This window comes from Pelodiscus sinensis, chromosome 15, assembly GCF_052426305.1.
Source record: "Pelodiscus sinensis isolate ZL-2025 chromosome 15, ASM5242630v1, whole genome shotgun sequence".
In the NCBI taxonomy this organism is placed as follows: Eukaryota; Metazoa; Chordata; order Testudines; family Trionychidae; genus Pelodiscus; species Pelodiscus sinensis.
The window spans coordinates 38,755,551-38,772,988 of NC_143066.1; the positions used below are offsets into that span (position 1 = coordinate 38,755,551).

Sequence of the window (17,438 nt, forward strand, 5' to 3'; positions counted from 1 at the left end):
TTGTCCTTGCGTTGAGTTCTCTATTTACAGAGCGTCGATTTTTCCAAGCACGCGGTCGCCTTTCGTCCTTTCCTTACTTGTTCCCACAACATAAGAACTAGGGCTCACCAAATAAAATGAATAGGTAGAGGGTTTAAAACAAACCAAAGGAAGTTTTTCTTCACGCAGCACACAGTCAACCTGTGGAACTCCTTGCCAGAGGATGTTGTGAAGACCAGGACTTGAACAGGGTTCAGAAAGAACTAGATACATTCATGGAGGTTAGGTCCATCAATACTTATTAGCCAGGATGGGTAGGGATGGAGTCTCTAGCCTCTGTCTGGGGCTGGAAATGGGTGACAGAAGAGGGATCACTTGAAGATTCCCTGTTCTGTTCACTCCCTCTGAGACATCTGGCAGTGGCCACTGTGGGCAGACAGGACACTGGGCTGGGTGGACCTTTGGTCTGATCCAGTCTGGCCGTTCTTATGTTCTTTGAACTGACGAGGTGACGCTAACTTGCCTTTGGACAAACTTGTCTTTAGGGAGCAGCCAGATTTAAAAAGTCACACGGCTCAGAAGACCAATCAAGGCAGACGACAGTGCACTGCTCCTGCCGAGAACATGGCAAGCCAGGGACGCTGGATAGGAAACGCTATGCAGAATCTCTGAGAGCACAGTGCACAAAATCCTCCAGCCGGGAAAGCCACTCTCCTGGAGTTGGATGTATCCATTCTCCTTTCCAGATCATCCCTTGGGAACAGAGCCGAATAAAGCCAAACTCTCTCTCCGTCCACACCGGCTGCCTCATCCCATCTCCTCGAACGAGATGTGGAGCGCACCTGCCTCTTGCCAAACTGGTCGCTGACCCATCCACGCCATGGACACGCAGCCAAGAGCAGGGAGCCTTTCACGGGTGGCCGGTCAGGCCATTGTAACTGTGCCCCGCGGTGACGTTTCTCACGGCCTCCTCGCCGGTGGATTGTTGGAGCGTGGCCGGCAGGTAAACAAACAGATAGAGCAGCCCGAGAAGGAGCAGCGCGATTCCCAGCGGCACCCCCCAATCCGTGATGAACACGGTCTCGTGACAGCGCGCCTGGAACATACACGCAGAGGTGCGTCCGCATTCGAGTGATCCTTGGGCGAAAGGAGAACCCCAGGAATCTTGGGTTTTCCCCTCCGCCGGCTCTTCACGCCTCTCTGGTTAAAGCCGGCAGGCAGCTGCTTCCCCTCCTTTAATCCGATTAAAGCAAAACAATCTCACTCTGGTATTAGCGCGAGGGGATGCCCGGGGAGAAAGTGGAAACTTGCGAACATCAGACAGATGGGAAAACGCATCAGAGTTGCCCCTTCTCCCATCTCAAGAAGGGAGAAACGCCACAAGTCTTCATGGGGGGAGAGTGGGGATTAGCGACACTCATATATTCCTGGGAAGAGATGGCCCATTGATGCACAGAGCGAATAAGACCATCATCAAAACAAGGAGGGAGGAGAATACACTGAAAAATATCACTAAGCCCCTTAGACACATAAGGGATTTGGAACGACAGGGCATTTTAGCAGAATGAACCTTGGAAGTGCTTTGCCAAAAGACTTCTTGAATGGGGGGGTGGGGGGTTAAGAAGCACAAGTCCATTCCATGGGACGTCAGTTCCAGCATGCTGCAGGTGCTTTTGAAAATCTTTGTGAATCTCTCCATTTCAGACACTCCCTCGACCCATTTGTAACTCACAAGCACCAGCGCCATGTATGGTTTGGACTTCAAAAAAAAAAATCACGATTATTAGTATGATCAAAGTTGATACGGCAGGAAGCACGTCAGCGTGTACATTTTATCCAACTTCCACAATTAATTCAACTGCTTAAATTAACCTTCTTAAGCCATTTCTCTCCCTGTGAAATTCTGGTCAATCAAAAGATCCATGCTCCCATAGAATGCCAAATGAGAGGGATGTGGACTGTGGTGCTAGCCCTCACTCTGTCAATGAGCAACTTTGTGACCCTGGGCAAGTCATTTAACCTAGCTGTGCCTCATTTTTCCAACCTGTGAAATGGGAATAATGTTTTCTTACCTCATTGGTGCGTGGCAAACTCTTAAACTCATTATAGAAACAAAGACAGGTTCACAGTATTCAGAGCATTTCTTATCAGTGGATTTGAAAGCATTTTACGTCCATTTGACACAAATAGCTAGAGGGATGTGACCCCACCCCCAAAAGTCAATCAACGGCAGAACTGGGAAGAGATTTAATTGATAAAACCAGAAGGAACCACTGTGATTAGGGATGTAGCTGGTACTCCAGGGGAAAAGTTGTTGAGCTCTGATTGGAGGTGCTGGTAGTGCATCTGGAGGTGACTAGCCAGTGAGTGGGGAGAGCTGCAGAGGGCAGGTGGAGGGTTTGGGACAGGTGCAGGGGAACCTGCCAGCACAGGCTATTATCCGTAGTTATTCCTCCCCCGCCCCCATTGATTTGTGTGTCATGCAAAAAAAAAAAAAAGTCGACATTTATCGTTTCCATCAAATCCTTTCCTGCCTACTTATGGGGTCCCCCTACCTCTACAGAAAGGAATTAAAAGTTTTCAGATCCACAGCTTTCCCAGTGAGTACATTCTTCCCATGGGCTGACTTGCCCATCAGACTGCAAGCAATTCCTTCTTATTGCAGGTAAAAAACCCTGAAGTCTAGCAAACGAGAATTAGAACGGAACAGACACTCACAACAGTGAGAGAACACCCATTAACCACCTGCTCCTGAAAGCGGGGTTCGGTTGACAGGGATGAGATACAAGCAGCTGTTCACACCCATCCGCCTATTAAATTGTTAATTGCAAGGCATCAGCTGCTAGATTTAGAAACTCTGCTTTGCAGCAGAGAGGGCATGACCCCAAAATACCCATGAAAGTACCTTCTACAGAAATGAGAAAAAAAAAAAAAAAAAAAAAAAAAAAAAGAGAGAGACAAGACAGATTGAGGAAAGTTAAAGAGGATAAAACGAAGTCTGATTAGCAAGTGGGAAGGAAGGGAGGGGTTGAAAGAACATTTGTACTGCAGGAGAGGGCAGTGTTTAAAGTCAACAGGCAGAGAAACGAATGGTGATATTTTAGCCAGTTTGCCATTTGCTCCTGACCTCTGAAATACCGGCTTTTCCCAAACACGGAAGCCAGGAGCGAGTGCTTAGCCTAATCCTGGAGTTTTCTTGCCTTGCTTACATAACAGAGCCGATTTGTGATGTCCTCCGTCGCTATTTTGATTCTTGCAATTACTGGTCTGAATCTTGAGGAGACGCTGCTGAGCATTTAATCAAGTTTCATTGAATACAAAGAAAGGAAATGCAGCCAAAAAAAAAAAAAAAAAAAAACCACACACCACACACACACCCTAGCCAGCCTACAGCTCATGGATTGCAGAAACACCCAGGCTGAAAATATGGATGTTTCTTGAGTCTTATCAATTCAGCATTTTTCTTGGATGGCCTTTCTTTTAAAACTTTTGGGTGCTCTAATCCAGTGTTTTTCAACTTTTTTTTATAAAGCACCCCTTTAGAATTTTTTTTAAATACCCCCAGTACCTACAGTTTTCAGACACACATTTTTTTCCCCCCTACCATTGCAACACATTTGTTTAAACAACTAATCATAGCCGGGCGGACAATGAAATGTTTGGGTGTAAAATCTACAAAAAGAACAAAGTGCTGTAAAACTTAAAAACAAAAATTCAGTTCTCTCCAAATTTCAGTTGTGTTGACGTACCCCCCCAGACTTCTCTCGGGTACTCGTACCACTGATCTAACGCAGCTGCTGCTCTAACAGAGGGAAATCTTTGGGACCAACTCCAAGTGCCACATATTCAACTGAAATGTTACAGCAGAACCTCAGAGTTACGAACTGACTAGTCAACCACGTCTTGCATGGAACCGGAATTAGTACTAGCCAATGAGGTGGCAGCAGAGACATCCTTGCTCTCCTCCCCCCCCCCCAAAAAAAAGCAGCTCAAAAACAGTACAGTGCTGTGTTCAATGTAAGCTACTAAAAGGGAAAGTTTAAAAAGTGTAAACTAAAAAGTTTGATAAACTAAGGCAGTGGTCCCCATGGTGCCCGCTGGGCCATTTCTGTGCGCCCGCCGAGCGATCGGGGCCGGGGCCGGCAGTTAGGCAGCCCCACCCCCGGATGTGTGGCGCGAGGTCTGTGCCGGCCCCGGGTGTGCGGCGTATTGGTGGTGCCGTCCCAGGCGCACAGCACAGGGGTGGCCCCGCCCCCGGGCGCACAGGACATGGGCTGTTCCAGCCCAGGGCACGCAGCGTATGAGCGGCCCTACCCCTGGGCGTGCAGCACAGTTGCGGCGCCAGCCCCGGGAGTGCGGCGCATGAGTGGCGCCAGCTCCGGGCACGCAGCGTATGGGTGGCCCCACCCCCGGGCGCCCGGCAGCCCCAAAAGTTTGGGGACCACTGAACTAAGAACTTTCTGTGCATGTTTCATTTAACAGCAGCATGTTTCTCCTGCCTAGTAAAGTTTCAAAGCTGTATCAAGTCCATGTTCAGTTGTAAACTTTTAAAAGAACTCTTATTTTTTGTTCGGCGCTACAAACATTTCAGTGTTACGGGCAGCCGCTATTTCTGAGATGTTTGTAACTCTGGGTACGTCTAAACTACATGCCTCCGTCGACGGAGGCATGTAGATTAGCCAGATCGGCAGAGGGAAATGAAGCCGCGATTAAAATAATCGCGGCTTCATTTAAATTTAAATGGCTGCCCTGCTCTACCGATCAGCTGTTTGTCGGCAGATCGGGGCAGTCTGGACGCGACACGCCGACAAAGAAGCCTTTCTTGATCGGCACAGGTATGCCTCGTGAAACCAGGTTTACCTGTGCCGATCAAGAAAGGCTTCTTTGTCGGCGCGGCGCGTCCAGACTGCCCCGATCTGCCGACAAACAGCTGATCGGTAGAGCAGGGCAGCCATTTAAATTTAAATGAAGCCGCGATTATTTTAATCGCGGCTTCATTTCCCTCTGCCGATCTGGCTAATCTACATGCCTCCGTCGACGGAGGCATGTAGTCTAGACACACCCTCTGAGTTCTACTGCATTACAAATAGATTGCCAGCTTACTGGCTCGGCGCAACGAGCCAGTATTCTGTTGCCGGTCGTGGCCGGCATCGGCTGCCTCTGAGGAAGGTGTCTGAGGAAAGCAGTAGGCAGCTTCCCTGGGAAACCTTGATCTCCAGACAGCAGGGGCTGCCTTTGCTCTGGAACAGGAAAAATAAACTCTTGATGAATTTTAACAGCTGCTGTTCTGACCCAGGAGCCTGGCTTAATTAAGCCAATCCTGTGGCCCACTGAGATGAAGGACGGCCATTCTCATGGCCCACTTGCTACCCTCAGGTGCCCGTTGCTGGTCTGATCCCACACTGCATCCTCGCCAATCTCTCGTGGCTATGGGCGGCGAGGGCTAGTTGTGTGTGAGAGAAGAACAATTTCCTCTTATTCCACCTGAGCCAGCTGCCTTCCTCTTCCCCCTCACGGCCCCGGGCAATCACAGGTAAGTGCCTGAGTCACAAAGACCTTTCGCTGCCCCTCCCCTTGCGGCGCGCATACTCACGGCTCCAGCTTGTAGACGTACTGCCCCTCGGGTGTGCGCTGCTGGTGGTAGGTGAGGTTATAGGCCAGCATGGTGCTGATCAGGTCAGCCAGCTGCTGCTTCTCCTTGAGACTGTACAGCTGCGTGCTCACCTGGAAAGAAACAGCCCCAGCTGAGACTCCTTCACACACGGGACAGCCAGTTACCCCTCGAAGGCGTCTCTCTGGCCCCCTCTACCGTAGGATCCGAGCGCCTACCGCCTTCAGAAGCGGCATTATCCTCCATGGCAAGGTGGGGAAACTGAGGCACGGAGCAGTGACGTGGCCTAACACAGAGAACACACAGCCCGGGGCAGGGCAGCTATTCTATGGAGGAGGAGCTGTCCTACACCTCGCTGGCACCATTCAGCTAGAAACTCGGCGTCCAGCTGAACAGCCAGGAAAAAAAGGGGGAGGAGGTAGAGTGGAATGGTAGGAGACAGATATTCCGACCTGCCTGTCAAGGCCTATACAAGAACAAAGTCCATCAGACTGAGGCCGTGTTCTTAACCGAAGGCTTTTGGGACATGCCAAACCAGCGCAAAGCATTCATATTGCAATAAAGCCCATGCCAACCACGAGGGGCTGTGATCTGTGGCCTACAGATCCAGGGAAGAGCCTAGAGACTTCAGTCCAGAGCTTTCTGCGTGCTAAGGGCCCACCCCCATCTCTGTCTCCTGTAGGATCCATTGTGCTGGGTGTAAACCACTTAAGGAGGTGGGTAAAATTGGTTAGAGAATCACACGACAATATGTCAGACATCAGAAGCAGGAACACACACAAACCAGGAGGGGAACATTTTAACCCGCCTGGACACCTCGATTTAACAAGTAGCCATTCTTCTACAAAGGAATTTCACCATCCAACGAGAGAGCGAGCGCGATACGTCTACACTACACAGTTTGGCCAGCAGAGTATGCTAATGAAGTGCTCATTAGCATTTGTCACGCTGTCATTAGCATAAATCTCTGCCCAAGGCTTTTTGCGCAAAAACAAGCATTGCAGACGGGTCCGTTTTGCACAAAACCGCCCTTTTGCGCGAGATCTTTATAGCTCCTTTTTGGAGGCAAAGGGTCGTGTGCCAAAGCGGTCAGAAACTGAGAATGGGGGACAGGAGAGGGATCACTGGATGCCCTGTTCTCTGTTCTGTTCACTCCTTTTGGGGCACCCGGAATTGGCCACGGTTGGAAGGCAGGACACTGGGGTGGATGGGCCGTCGGTTGGACCCAGCCTGGCTGTTCCGATGTGCTTTGCACTGGATGGCTATCGGGGCACAAGCCCGCACGCCATGAGGACCGGAGCCCTTGTAAAAATTTGTCCTGACTTGTGGAACTGGATGATCTTCCTCCAGCAGTGACCTCCCAGGGGTCGGAAGAATTGAGGATTGTCCTGGATTGCTGCCGTGGATGGGATCCCTGGGGGACTGCTCCAGCTGGGCTGGCGTGATCCCCAGCCCGGATCCCGTGTAGTCGGTTAACCAGTTAAACCTAGATCAACCTAACGTGGCCTGTTTAACCGGTTAACTGATTAACAGGGATTTTACATCCCTAACAAGTACCCCGCTTTTCTCCAAAAGCACTCCGCACCCGCCAGACGTCCACTGAAGCAGGGAGAAGTTGCAGGCTGTTTCCTGGGAGCTGGTGCAGCCGTTCAGGAGAGATTTCAGTGCTCCCCTGCCCACAGCACTAACAAGTATGAATGTGCACCGCCGGGAGAAACAAAACCTAGCTGTGGGCACATCAGCGAGGCGATGCTGGATCCTCTCCTGAGCTGCTGGGAGCCAGGATTCCTGGGTTCTGGCACCAATGGGCTGTGTTTGGTTGGGTAAACCGCAGGGTGCCTCTCAGAGAAGTGGGAGGAAACACGCACAAGCTACTTTGAGTTTCATTCCTTTGGGACTGCTGAAGGAAGACAGTAAGTGCTACATGGAACACATTTTACAGATGCTCGAATGCTGATCAATCCAAGAGACTCCTCCATCACTCCCCGAGTTCTGCACACAGAGGACAATAGGCAACAAGCACTTCCCAGCTAGTTTATTTCAAGGGAAAAATGCAGGAGGAGCGAGAGCACAATTTTTACTGCACCTTGGCATCGGATAACCGGAATATAACCCAGCCTGGCAATGCAGCAGCTGTGTTCAAATCAGGAGTATGAGCAGACATGTTTGAAAACAAAAAACAAAAAAAGCCCAACTGGATGTGTGTGGGTGGGTATGTGTTTGTTTTTCTGCAGCATCTGAAAGTGACAAACTGACAAAAGGCTTCCCTATCCTCTCCAGACGGGGAGGAAGGTGCATTGCAGAGAACTGACAAAGGGAAGCTACAAAGGGAGGCGCTGACAGTCACAGTGTGTAATGGCAGAAATCGATGTCAAGGAAGAAAAGCGGAGGCAACAGCATTTTTTTTTTAAATCTACTTCTACTGGCAGAGCCACTGCTGGGATCCAAGGAAGTAACCATGAGATACGCTGCTCTGTGCTTACCACCTGCAGACGGTGGCATGCTGCAGACGGGGAAACAGAAGCAGAGAGTTTAAGTAACTTGGCTGAGGTCACGCAGGGGGTCAGTGGCAGAGCCCGGGATAGAAACCAACTCCACAGCTCCCTCTGATGTTTCGTGTCCAGGTGCGGAAAGGCTTTCGGTAGGTGCGCCAACATGGAGGGGATGTATCGCACCAAAATTGCTCCCATACACGGACCATGTGTGACCGGGAGGGTGGAGCCGAGGGATCAGGGTGCAGGAGGGGGCTCAGGGCTGGGGCAGAGGGTTAGGGAGCAGTGTGAGGGCTCTGGCTAGCGCCTCTCCCCTGGCTGCAGGCTGCCCCCAGCCCTCTCAACCCACAACAGCTCGGGGTCAAGGGAAGAGCCCCCGGCAGCTCTGGGGTGGGCGCTGTGCTCGGGGGAGGGGGCGCTCTCCAGACCCAGCACGAAGTAGTCGTGGCTGAGGGGGGAGGAGGTGCCCCTCCCCGACGGTCCCAGCGTGGAGCAGCCGCAGCCAGGGGAGAGGCGCTTCCGTCCTGGCCAGGGCTGGGGCCGGCGGGCAAAGGCGGACACCCAGAGCGGGGCTTGTCAGGCAGCTTAGACCAGGTCTCCTCTCTCCCTGGCGCTAACTGCAAGGGCAGACAGGAGCTCACTCTGGCTCCAGCTGGGGAGCAGGAGGGACCTGCCTGCCTGGGGGGGCTACCGAGGGCATCAGACAGAGCAGGCTGGGGAATGGCAGGTGGAGCTGGGGGGCTCTGGCCTGCCCCGGCTCCCAGGCTGCAGGGGCCTGACGGGTACTAGGGCTGCAGGCATTAAGTTTAACCAGTTAACTGACTAAACCCAGGTGGGCGGGGGCTGCTCCAGCCCCACACGCCTGCTGGATCCCCGCCCGCCCCACAGGAGCCGGCAGCCCCGTGGGACTGGTGCAGCCCTCCCCTGCCACGGGCCTCAGGCCGGGGGCTGCTCCTGGGTAAGGGTTAACCATTACCCGGTTAGATTAACCGGTTACCCGTTCACATTCCTATCACAGACCAAATCTTGCTCTGGGTCCCACTTCTCCGCTCACGGCCCCTGTGCACTCCACCGGTACCGGCGCCCTGCCTTCAGCTGCTGCTACCTGTCTCTTCCCCGTTCATAGACAGCGGCCTTCCCCCCGCTTCCTGTACTGCTCCGCTCCCTTCCCCGCGTTGCTGGCCTCGTGGCTTGGCTGGATCCCATAATGCTGGCGACTTACCAGGGCAGGTGACGTCCCATCTGTGGAAATGCAAACTGACCCGTACGCGCACACGGACAGACGGGTGCACGGACACACTCTCTCTGATTACGAGAGGCGCCGAGTTCTTGTAGCGCCCACTGACTCCAGCCGTTGGCCCTACGTGCCTCCCCAAGGACCCCAGATGTCCAGCAGCAGAACTGGGACATCCTATGACAGCAGCCCCAACTTTGTAGCTCACCTAAAGTTTGGGGCACGAGGCTCGTACTCCGTCTGCTCGAGGTATTCGGTGCGTCTGGGGATCCCGCTCCTGTGAGGGAGACTTTCCAAAGGGAAGGGTTCCCGCTGCCCCATGGACAAGCCCCCCCCGGCCACCCACTTGGAGACATGCGCAGACACTCACCGGCCGGAGCTTCGGGGAGATGATGTCTAGGAGCAGGCAGAGCGCCTCCAGGATGAGGGGCTGCAGCCCTGCGCGGCTCCGAGAGCTGGGTGCGATCCCCGCGATCATGGACGCCACGAGATTCTGCATCTGGTTCAGCTTGGTCAGAGCCTGGCTTAAGACAGAGCAGGAACGCTGTGAGCCACTGGGCTCCAACAGCATGTCCAGCTGCGGAAGGCAAGCCAAAACCCCGCCCCTTCTGCCTGAAGCCACGCCTCTTCCCCCTTGCCGGCATTATCCACCACCCATGCACATCGAGAGGCAAATAACCTACGAAGCCAGGCGTTTCAGCCCAGGTCCCCTGCCCCAACTGTAGTCAAAGGCTACATCCGTGTCGCCGAAAGAAGGACTCTCTCGCCTACGCAAAGGAAGCCAATAACCCGCCCGCCTAGGCCCCAAACCACCGACCATTAGTACTCGACCTCAGTACTTGCCTCATATTGGCTGTTGGGATAGGCTAGCCTGGGGATGCTGGAGGCGGCAAAGAGCAGATGAAAAGCCACCGGGAGGAACGGCAGGTATCTCATCAGCTGGAAGTTCTGGCCGTGCTGCACGGTGCTGGTGACTATGTCGGAGAAGCCCAGCCACTCCAGAGCCAGGCACACCGAGCCGAAACTGGAATCCTTTAACTTCATGTTCAGGAAGTTGTCGTACAGGCCCTGGAAGGAGCAGAGCAGAGCGCCGGTTACACACCGATCCCGACTAGACAGCTTATTGCCGCCGCGAGTCCGGGTTTCAAGCATCCCGCTAATACGCAGTTCGGATCAGCCTGCTGCATTGTCCAGAAGCAACAACCAAATCATTACTCGCAGCATCGGCCTGTTAGACATACACCGGCCACCGAAAGGGTTTTAATAGATGTCTGATGACCAGTCAGACCAGCTGCCCTTACCCGATCCCATGTCTCATCCCAGCTGGCGTACCACGAAGCCGAGAATTGCCACGCTTCTTATTTCTCCCCCTTTAGAAGGCTAAAAGCCACGTTTTCATAACTGGATTTCTGCATGTGCAGGCGAGGCGGACAAGCATGGCCCCTGTACAACAACTGCATGTGCAAGCATCGTATTTGCCCGTGCAAATGTGTGATTTCAACCACTGCGTGTGCAAAAGTAGCATCTAAACGTTTGCACATTTGTGCAAACAAAAATAAAGGAGTTTCAGATCTTCAGCCAATTAGAATATGGAGTCGCCGGTACTTCCCTCCGCAGGTGTTTGCGGTACCTCCAAGAAGATTTATTTAAAGGATGCCTAGCAGGTTTTAGGCATTGGTGTCCCCTGCCCCCAAAAGGGAACGGCTTCACTTCCACACAAATGCCCGACTGTAAAAACTTGCTTTAAATTTCACAATCAGAACGGCTGCGTTGGAAGTTCAGCCAGAAACATTCCTGACATTAATGGAAACACGAATTCTTGCTGAATAGTGACGTGAACGAGAGGGGCAGCTGTGTTAGTCTGTATCTGCAAAGGTACAAGGAATTCTGGGACTGACAGATTTCTTTGGGGTAAGCTTTCGGGATGCATCTGGTGAAGTGGGATTTTGCCCACGAAAGCTGATGCCCAAAGAAATCGATGAGTCTCTAAGGTGCCAGGAGAATCCTCGATGTTTTTACTCATCAGGGAGCGATTCTTGGCCAGTATCACCATCCAGCACGCAAAGGACGTGTTTACCAGAAGGCAGAACATCACTGAGGACCCAACAGAACTACACACCAGCCGGTTTGGCTCACAAAATTCATCCCCCTCTTTCCTGCGTCGACTAGCATCAGACTTACTTCCCTGGGGCCTCAGGACGCATTAGAAGCGACGGGGAAGCGTCCCACCCTGTTCTACTGAGTTCAGTCAGGACCCCCTACAGTATAACCCCACAGGAAGGCGGTAGGACTCCACCACGTCCTAGCTACCGTACATTACCTCGACACAGTGCATGGTGTTACGGTGGCGTCCAATGGTTACTTACCTGGCAGGGCTGAGATTCATAAAGCAGAAGAGACCAAGACCCTCTTGTTTACCAAGGAACTTGGAAGTGATTTTCAGTCACTGCTGTTCCATAGTAAACCTGGATATGCCCTTCCTTCCACTCTACAGCCTCTGGCGTGGTCTTACTTTAGTACCATCAACTGGCAACACATGTGGTCCTATAGACTCAAACTGCAGCAGGACCTCCCTGGTGTGATGCCAGCCAGAGCGGGTGTTAGCCAAATCCCTGCCCCATTACTGGGATGGAAACTACCTTGGGGGCTGGAGGCAACAGTCTTTGGCTTTCCTGCTGTACCTGAGTGAGCTTCTCTTGCTCCCCGGAGGAGGTGGCGAGATGCAGGACGTGGTGGAACCTTTGGGTGGCTGCATTAAGGCCGGCTCTTCCCCCCGACACATTTAACCCGTCGGCGTCACCTCCCAGGAGGCTCGGATTCGGCAAGGAAGGGTCCATTCCGATCCTCTGTCTGGGGGGAGACAGCAAAGAAAGAAGTGGGAACACGGATGAATAATCAACCTCACCTGCTCCTAAAGAAAGGATGGTGGAGTCCAAGGATAAATCGATTGGCAGGGTCGGGGGCTGTTCAGAATGGCGTTAGCACTGCCCTCTGTCCAACTTACAACCAACACTGAAGGTGGCACAGTGTAAGAGTACGAGGTACCCCAGAGCTGCCTAAATGAAGCCGTCTGCGTAGCAGGATATGGATTATGGCCTATGGCTTGTAAGGAGACAGGACGGTCCTCACCCAAATGCAGGATACGCAGCTGCATAGGGCACCCGAAAATCTGGGGCACTGCTGGGTCTGAAAGTCCACCCACCCGCCTCTTCCTAGCCCTGTGCGGTGGCTCCGCTTCCTCCGGAGAGGATCTAGCGAACCTGCAAGGGACACAGCCGGCCAGAGCAGTTAGCAGCACGGAGCCTGGGAAAGAGCCGTTCAAGCGGTAACGAAACCATTTTGCAGGCATTTGCCAACCCCAGATCTATCCTGTCCGTTTCTGAATTGATTCTGTTCGTCGACAGGGCCTCAGGGTAAAATCTGCGTAAAATATTTCATCCGTGTGTGGCTGAAGATTACCAAATCACATCTTTTTTTTTTTAAAAGCGCATCCACCCCTCCTCCGGGCTGCTATAAGAACGGCCAGACGGGGTCAGACCAAAGGTCCATCCACCCCAGTGTCCTGTCTGCCCACAGTGGCCAATGCCAGGTGCCCCAGAGGGAGTGAACCGAACAGATACTGATCAAGCGATCTCTCTCCTGCATCCATCTCCACCCTCTGACAAACAGAGGCCAGGGACACCATTCCTTACCCAGACTGGTTAATAGCCATTAATGGACTTAAACGCATGGAGGTTATCTAGCTCTTTTTTAAACCCTGTTATAGTCCTAGCCTTCACAACCTCCTTAGGCAAGGAGTTCCACAGATTGACTATGCGCTGTGTGAAGAAGAACTTCCTTTTATTTGTTTCAAACCTGCTGCCCATTAATTTCATTTGGTGGCCCCTAGTTCTTGTATTATGGGAACAAGTAAATAACTTTTCCTTGTTCACTTTCTCCACACCACTCATGATTTTATAGACCTCTAGCCTATCCCCTCTCAGACTCCTCTTTTCCATGCTGAAAAGTCCCTGTCTCTTTAATCTCTCCTCATATGGGCCCCGTTCCAAACCCCTCATCATTTTAGTTGCCCTTCTCTGAACCTTTTCTAATACCAACATATCTGTTTTGAGAAGAGGCGACCACACCTGTACGCAGTATTCACGCTGTGGGCGTACCACGGATTTATACAAGGGCCATAAGATGGGCCACGGGGGCACCTATTTAACAGTACCACGGAGGGCCCCATCAATCCTAAGGAGATTTCAGATGTGTCCATGGCAAGCAAATGCAAAGAGCGGCTTGCTTCTATAGCCTCAGCGGTAGGCGAACCCCACCCCCACGCTGAGCAAACGAGAGTCCGTTTCCCACGCAACCCGGGTGGGGACATAACCCGCCCCCCCCGTCACCTCTGCAGCTTTGGAAGCTGGAAGATCTCCTGCCAGATGGAGAAGAGGCCCTTGTTGTGGTCCTTCAAGCCAATTTTCATTGTCTGCACCATCCGTGCGCTGAGTTCCTTCTTGCCTCGCCCATGAAGGAACTGGAAAGACAAGCAGAAAGTCGGGCAACGCGACGAACACGAGGGAGGGGCCCGGCTGTAGCGGAAGGAGATTGGGGGCCAAGGCAGGAAGAGGCGTTTGGTAGCATTTGGCCATTCACCCTTGCTAGCTTGTGCTGATCTGAATGGGATGGCTGATCTCTCACACTTGGTCCAAAGCAGTGGGGAGTAACCCACGGCCGGCAGGTGACCTGTCGGGGTTCAACATGCGGCCCATGAGACGTTTTGTCTCCTGCTGCCCACACACAGGGTTACCGGATTCTGCTGGGGTTTTCCTACCGGTGTTACTAAAGTGGCACATACAGCAAGGGCACGTGAAACAAGGTGCCAGATTGCGCATAACGTCGACGGTGAGAGCTGGGCGCTCCCTCTGCATCCAATCAAAGTACTGCTACGGTCCAGTCGGCACCGGCATCCCCCGGCACATTCGAGGGATGCGAGTACAGTGAGCAAACCTACCCTGTCCTGTGAAACCCTCTTGCAGCCCACTTAGATGAAGGGTCAACTCAGGCGACTCACTCGGGAAATGAGAATCGTCCCAGAATAAAAAAAACGGCCAGACTGGGTCAGACCAAAGATCCAGCTAGCCCAGTATCCTGTCTGCTGACAGTGGCCAGTGCCAGATGCTCCAGAAGGAATGAACAAAACAGGGAATCATCAAGGGTGTGTCTAGACTACAGGGTTTTTCCTGAAAAAAAGTGGCCTTTTTTGAAAAAAAAAAAACTTCTCCTGCATCTAGACCGCCGCCGCATTCTTTCGAAAGTAAACCGAAAGAACGCGGCGGGTTTTTTTCGACCACGGAAAACCTCGTTTTACAAGGAAGAACGCCTTTTTTTCAAAAAAAGGCGCTATGGAATGCAAACTGTGCTTTTTCGAAAGACAGAATCCAGACTGCCTGGGTGCTCTCTTTCGAAAAAGCACCTTGCTTTCTCGAAAGTCCTGGCTCTCGTCTAGACACTCTTTTTCGAAAGAGGCTTGCAGTCTAGACGTAGCCCAAGCAATCCATCCCGTCACCCATTCCCAGCCTCTGACAAACAGAGGCCAGGGGCACCAATCCTATTCATCCTGGCTAATAAGCATTGATGGACCTAACCTCCTTGAATGTATCTAGCTCTTTTTTGAACCCTGTTCAAGTCCGGGTCTTCACAAGCTCCGAAAGGGGAGAGCTGCTTCACAGGAGAGCTTAAAGACATTCAGTGAGGCAGATGGACAATCCACGGGCCAACGATGGAGATACTGAGCTTTTCCTCTAAGCTGCCAGCTAGAAGCCGGCCGTGTAACAAAAGTGGCAGAGTCTATACCACCCACGGGTCTATGGGAGGTGGGGCAGCATTAATAATCTCCTCCAGCCAGTCCGTTCATTAGCAGCTGCAGCAGCACGGCCAGGGCTCGGCGAGCGAGGTGTGCCGGGCGGGAGAGCAAGCGCTCCTGTTTCACCTGTGCCGAGAGAAGAGGCCGGTGGTGGCTCTGCCGTACCTGCAAGGTGTTGATACACGAGCGGATATCGTTCTCCGTCTTCTCACACAGCACCGCCAGCGCCCCCGTATCTGCCTTCATGCCCTGCTTGACGGCGATCTACGGACACGCAAGGCAGGGCGTTAGCTCCCAGACCGCACAGGCCTCGCCGCGAAATAATCCCGGGCAGACAGGCGCTTTGGGCGCATACTGACCTCATACAGCCTCTGCACCAGCCGGGAGGGGGCGGTCTGAGGAAAATGTAAGAGGAACGCTTGCTGTCTCAGCAGTCTCAGAGACGGGACGTACCTGCCAAAGGGGAACACAGAAGCCTTTTAAGGATTACCCTTAGGGCGGAGGAAATACCTCCTCTTGAGGGGTTGTAGCAGGTTCTCCTCCCCACCCCACCCTTTGTATTTTACTTTCTATACATTTATTTATTGTGTTTTAAAAAAACTTCGTAAGCCACCTCGAATATTTTAAATAGAGAAACCAGGAAAAAATATTTTAAATAAATAATAAATAAATAAATGAGCAGGTTGCTACAGCCCGGGTCTGCCGCGGAAGCTCTGTCCATAGGAAAAGCTGTAGACCCCAGCATATCCCTAGGGATGTTAAAAAGTGTGTGTGTGTGTGTGTGTGTGTGTGGCGGGGGGGGGGGGGTGTTTGGTAATTGTGTAGTGTGTGGGGGGGTGTTTGGTAATTGTGTAGTGTGTGGGGGGGTGTTTGGTAATTGTGTAACTGCTGGAAATTTCAGCAGTTACACGTTTACGGGGCAGGGAGGGGAGACGGTTCAACAGGAGCCTGTGAGCGCGAGGAGACAGCTTTTAAGCCAGCTCCCCACGTATATCGCCTGCCACAGAACCACGCCCCCACCCTGCACTGCTTAAAATCCAGCTCTCCGCAAGCACCGGCTCCCACCTGTGATACAGAGGCAGCAGCAGTGTGAGGGGGAGGGCCCTTGCGTGTAACCGTGAAGGTTAACTGACGAGGCCAGGCCCACGGGTTAACGGTTGAAACGTGGACACGGCCACATGCCTAATACCCGCTTGGCTGTTCGGGTCATGGGTCGCCCGGGGTTTGAAAGTCAGAGAGAGAACGTGGTGACTGAACGGCTGGTGAGAGGAGGTTTGAAAGGCGCCTTCTCTGGGGAGGTTTGGTAACAGCTTGGCATGGGAACGCGATGGCGGGAAGAGGTGCTCACAGAGAGGGGTGTCTTGCGGCCCGCTGACCGAACGTGCCAGCGTCTCTCCCGCCCACTGGAATTAGATGGAGGAGAAACCAAGACGCGAACGCCGAGGGAGAGAAGAGCAGGGGTGGGGATTTGTTCCCCATAATGAAGCAGCCAGCCTTTCCCCAGTCACACCACACAAGCCACGGACTCCGGGTGGGTGCCGAGGAGGAAGCAAAGCATTCAGAAGGAAAACTAAACCACCACCCTTCTTTATCCCAGTCTCAGCCTCCTGCAAGGCCTGGAGCAGCCAGCCGGCAACTCCCACTGCTTGGCTCTGGTTTTATGCCCCATCCTTCCTCCAGTTTCCTGACCCAGAGGGAGAGGCCCAAGAGAAAGATACTAACTGGTCATTGCAAATGCAGATGATTGGCCTTAATAAGATGCCTCCTTCTCGTCTCCTTTTTCTGCCACTTGCGCCGCCAGGGTTCGCCGCTGGCTCGGTCTCCGTGTCCTTACGGTTGATGATGTTCAGCAGCACGTTAATGGAAGCCTGGAAGAGTTGGGCGAGGGAAAAAGGAGTGAATGTTCTTGAGGGATACAGGAAAGAATGAATACAGCTGAGCTAATTCTCGGCCGCAGGGAAAACTGGGGGTCGGTCGGTTTACTGCAGGGCGGGGCTTTCCTGAGCGGATTTCTCTCCCTCATGGGCTTTAGTCCAAGATCAAGCACAGAACTGGCTTGTGTACAAGAGGTGCCCATTATTGGGGGACCCAATGCTGGCCCTGTGGGGGGATGGGTGCCGCAAGGCAACTGCCAAACTCTACAGTCCTGTGTGTATCCTAGGGATGTTCGCGCACAGTCGTGTAAACGAATAACCGATAAGTTAATCCTAGGGTGTGTCTAGACGACAGGGTTTTTTTGAAAAGTGGCCTTTTTTCGAAAAAACTTTCCCTACG

General features: G+C 52.7%; 1 protein-coding gene across 1 annotated transcript in view; it reads right to left on the reverse strand.

Moving 5' to 3' along the window:
* Positions 1-17,438, reverse strand: part of CHTF18 (chromosome transmission fidelity factor 18) — a 50,462-nt gene that overhangs the window by 20,819 nt on the left and 12,205 nt on the right. The window contains exons 11-18 of the mRNA XM_075899806.2: positions 16,887-17,032; positions 15,524-15,617; positions 15,330-15,428; positions 13,705-13,835; positions 11,998-12,166; positions 10,160-10,384; positions 9,687-9,836; positions 5,573-5,703 (exon numbers count right to left, since the gene is read on the reverse strand). Of these exons, the coding sequence (XP_075755921.2) occupies positions 5,573-5,703; positions 9,687-9,836; positions 10,160-10,384; positions 11,998-12,166; positions 13,705-13,835; positions 15,330-15,428; positions 15,524-15,617; positions 16,887-17,032 (1,145 nt within the window). The remainder of the gene's footprint in view (positions 1-5,572; positions 5,704-9,686; positions 9,837-10,159; positions 10,385-11,997; positions 12,167-13,704; positions 13,836-15,329; positions 15,429-15,523; positions 15,618-16,886; positions 17,033-17,438) is intronic.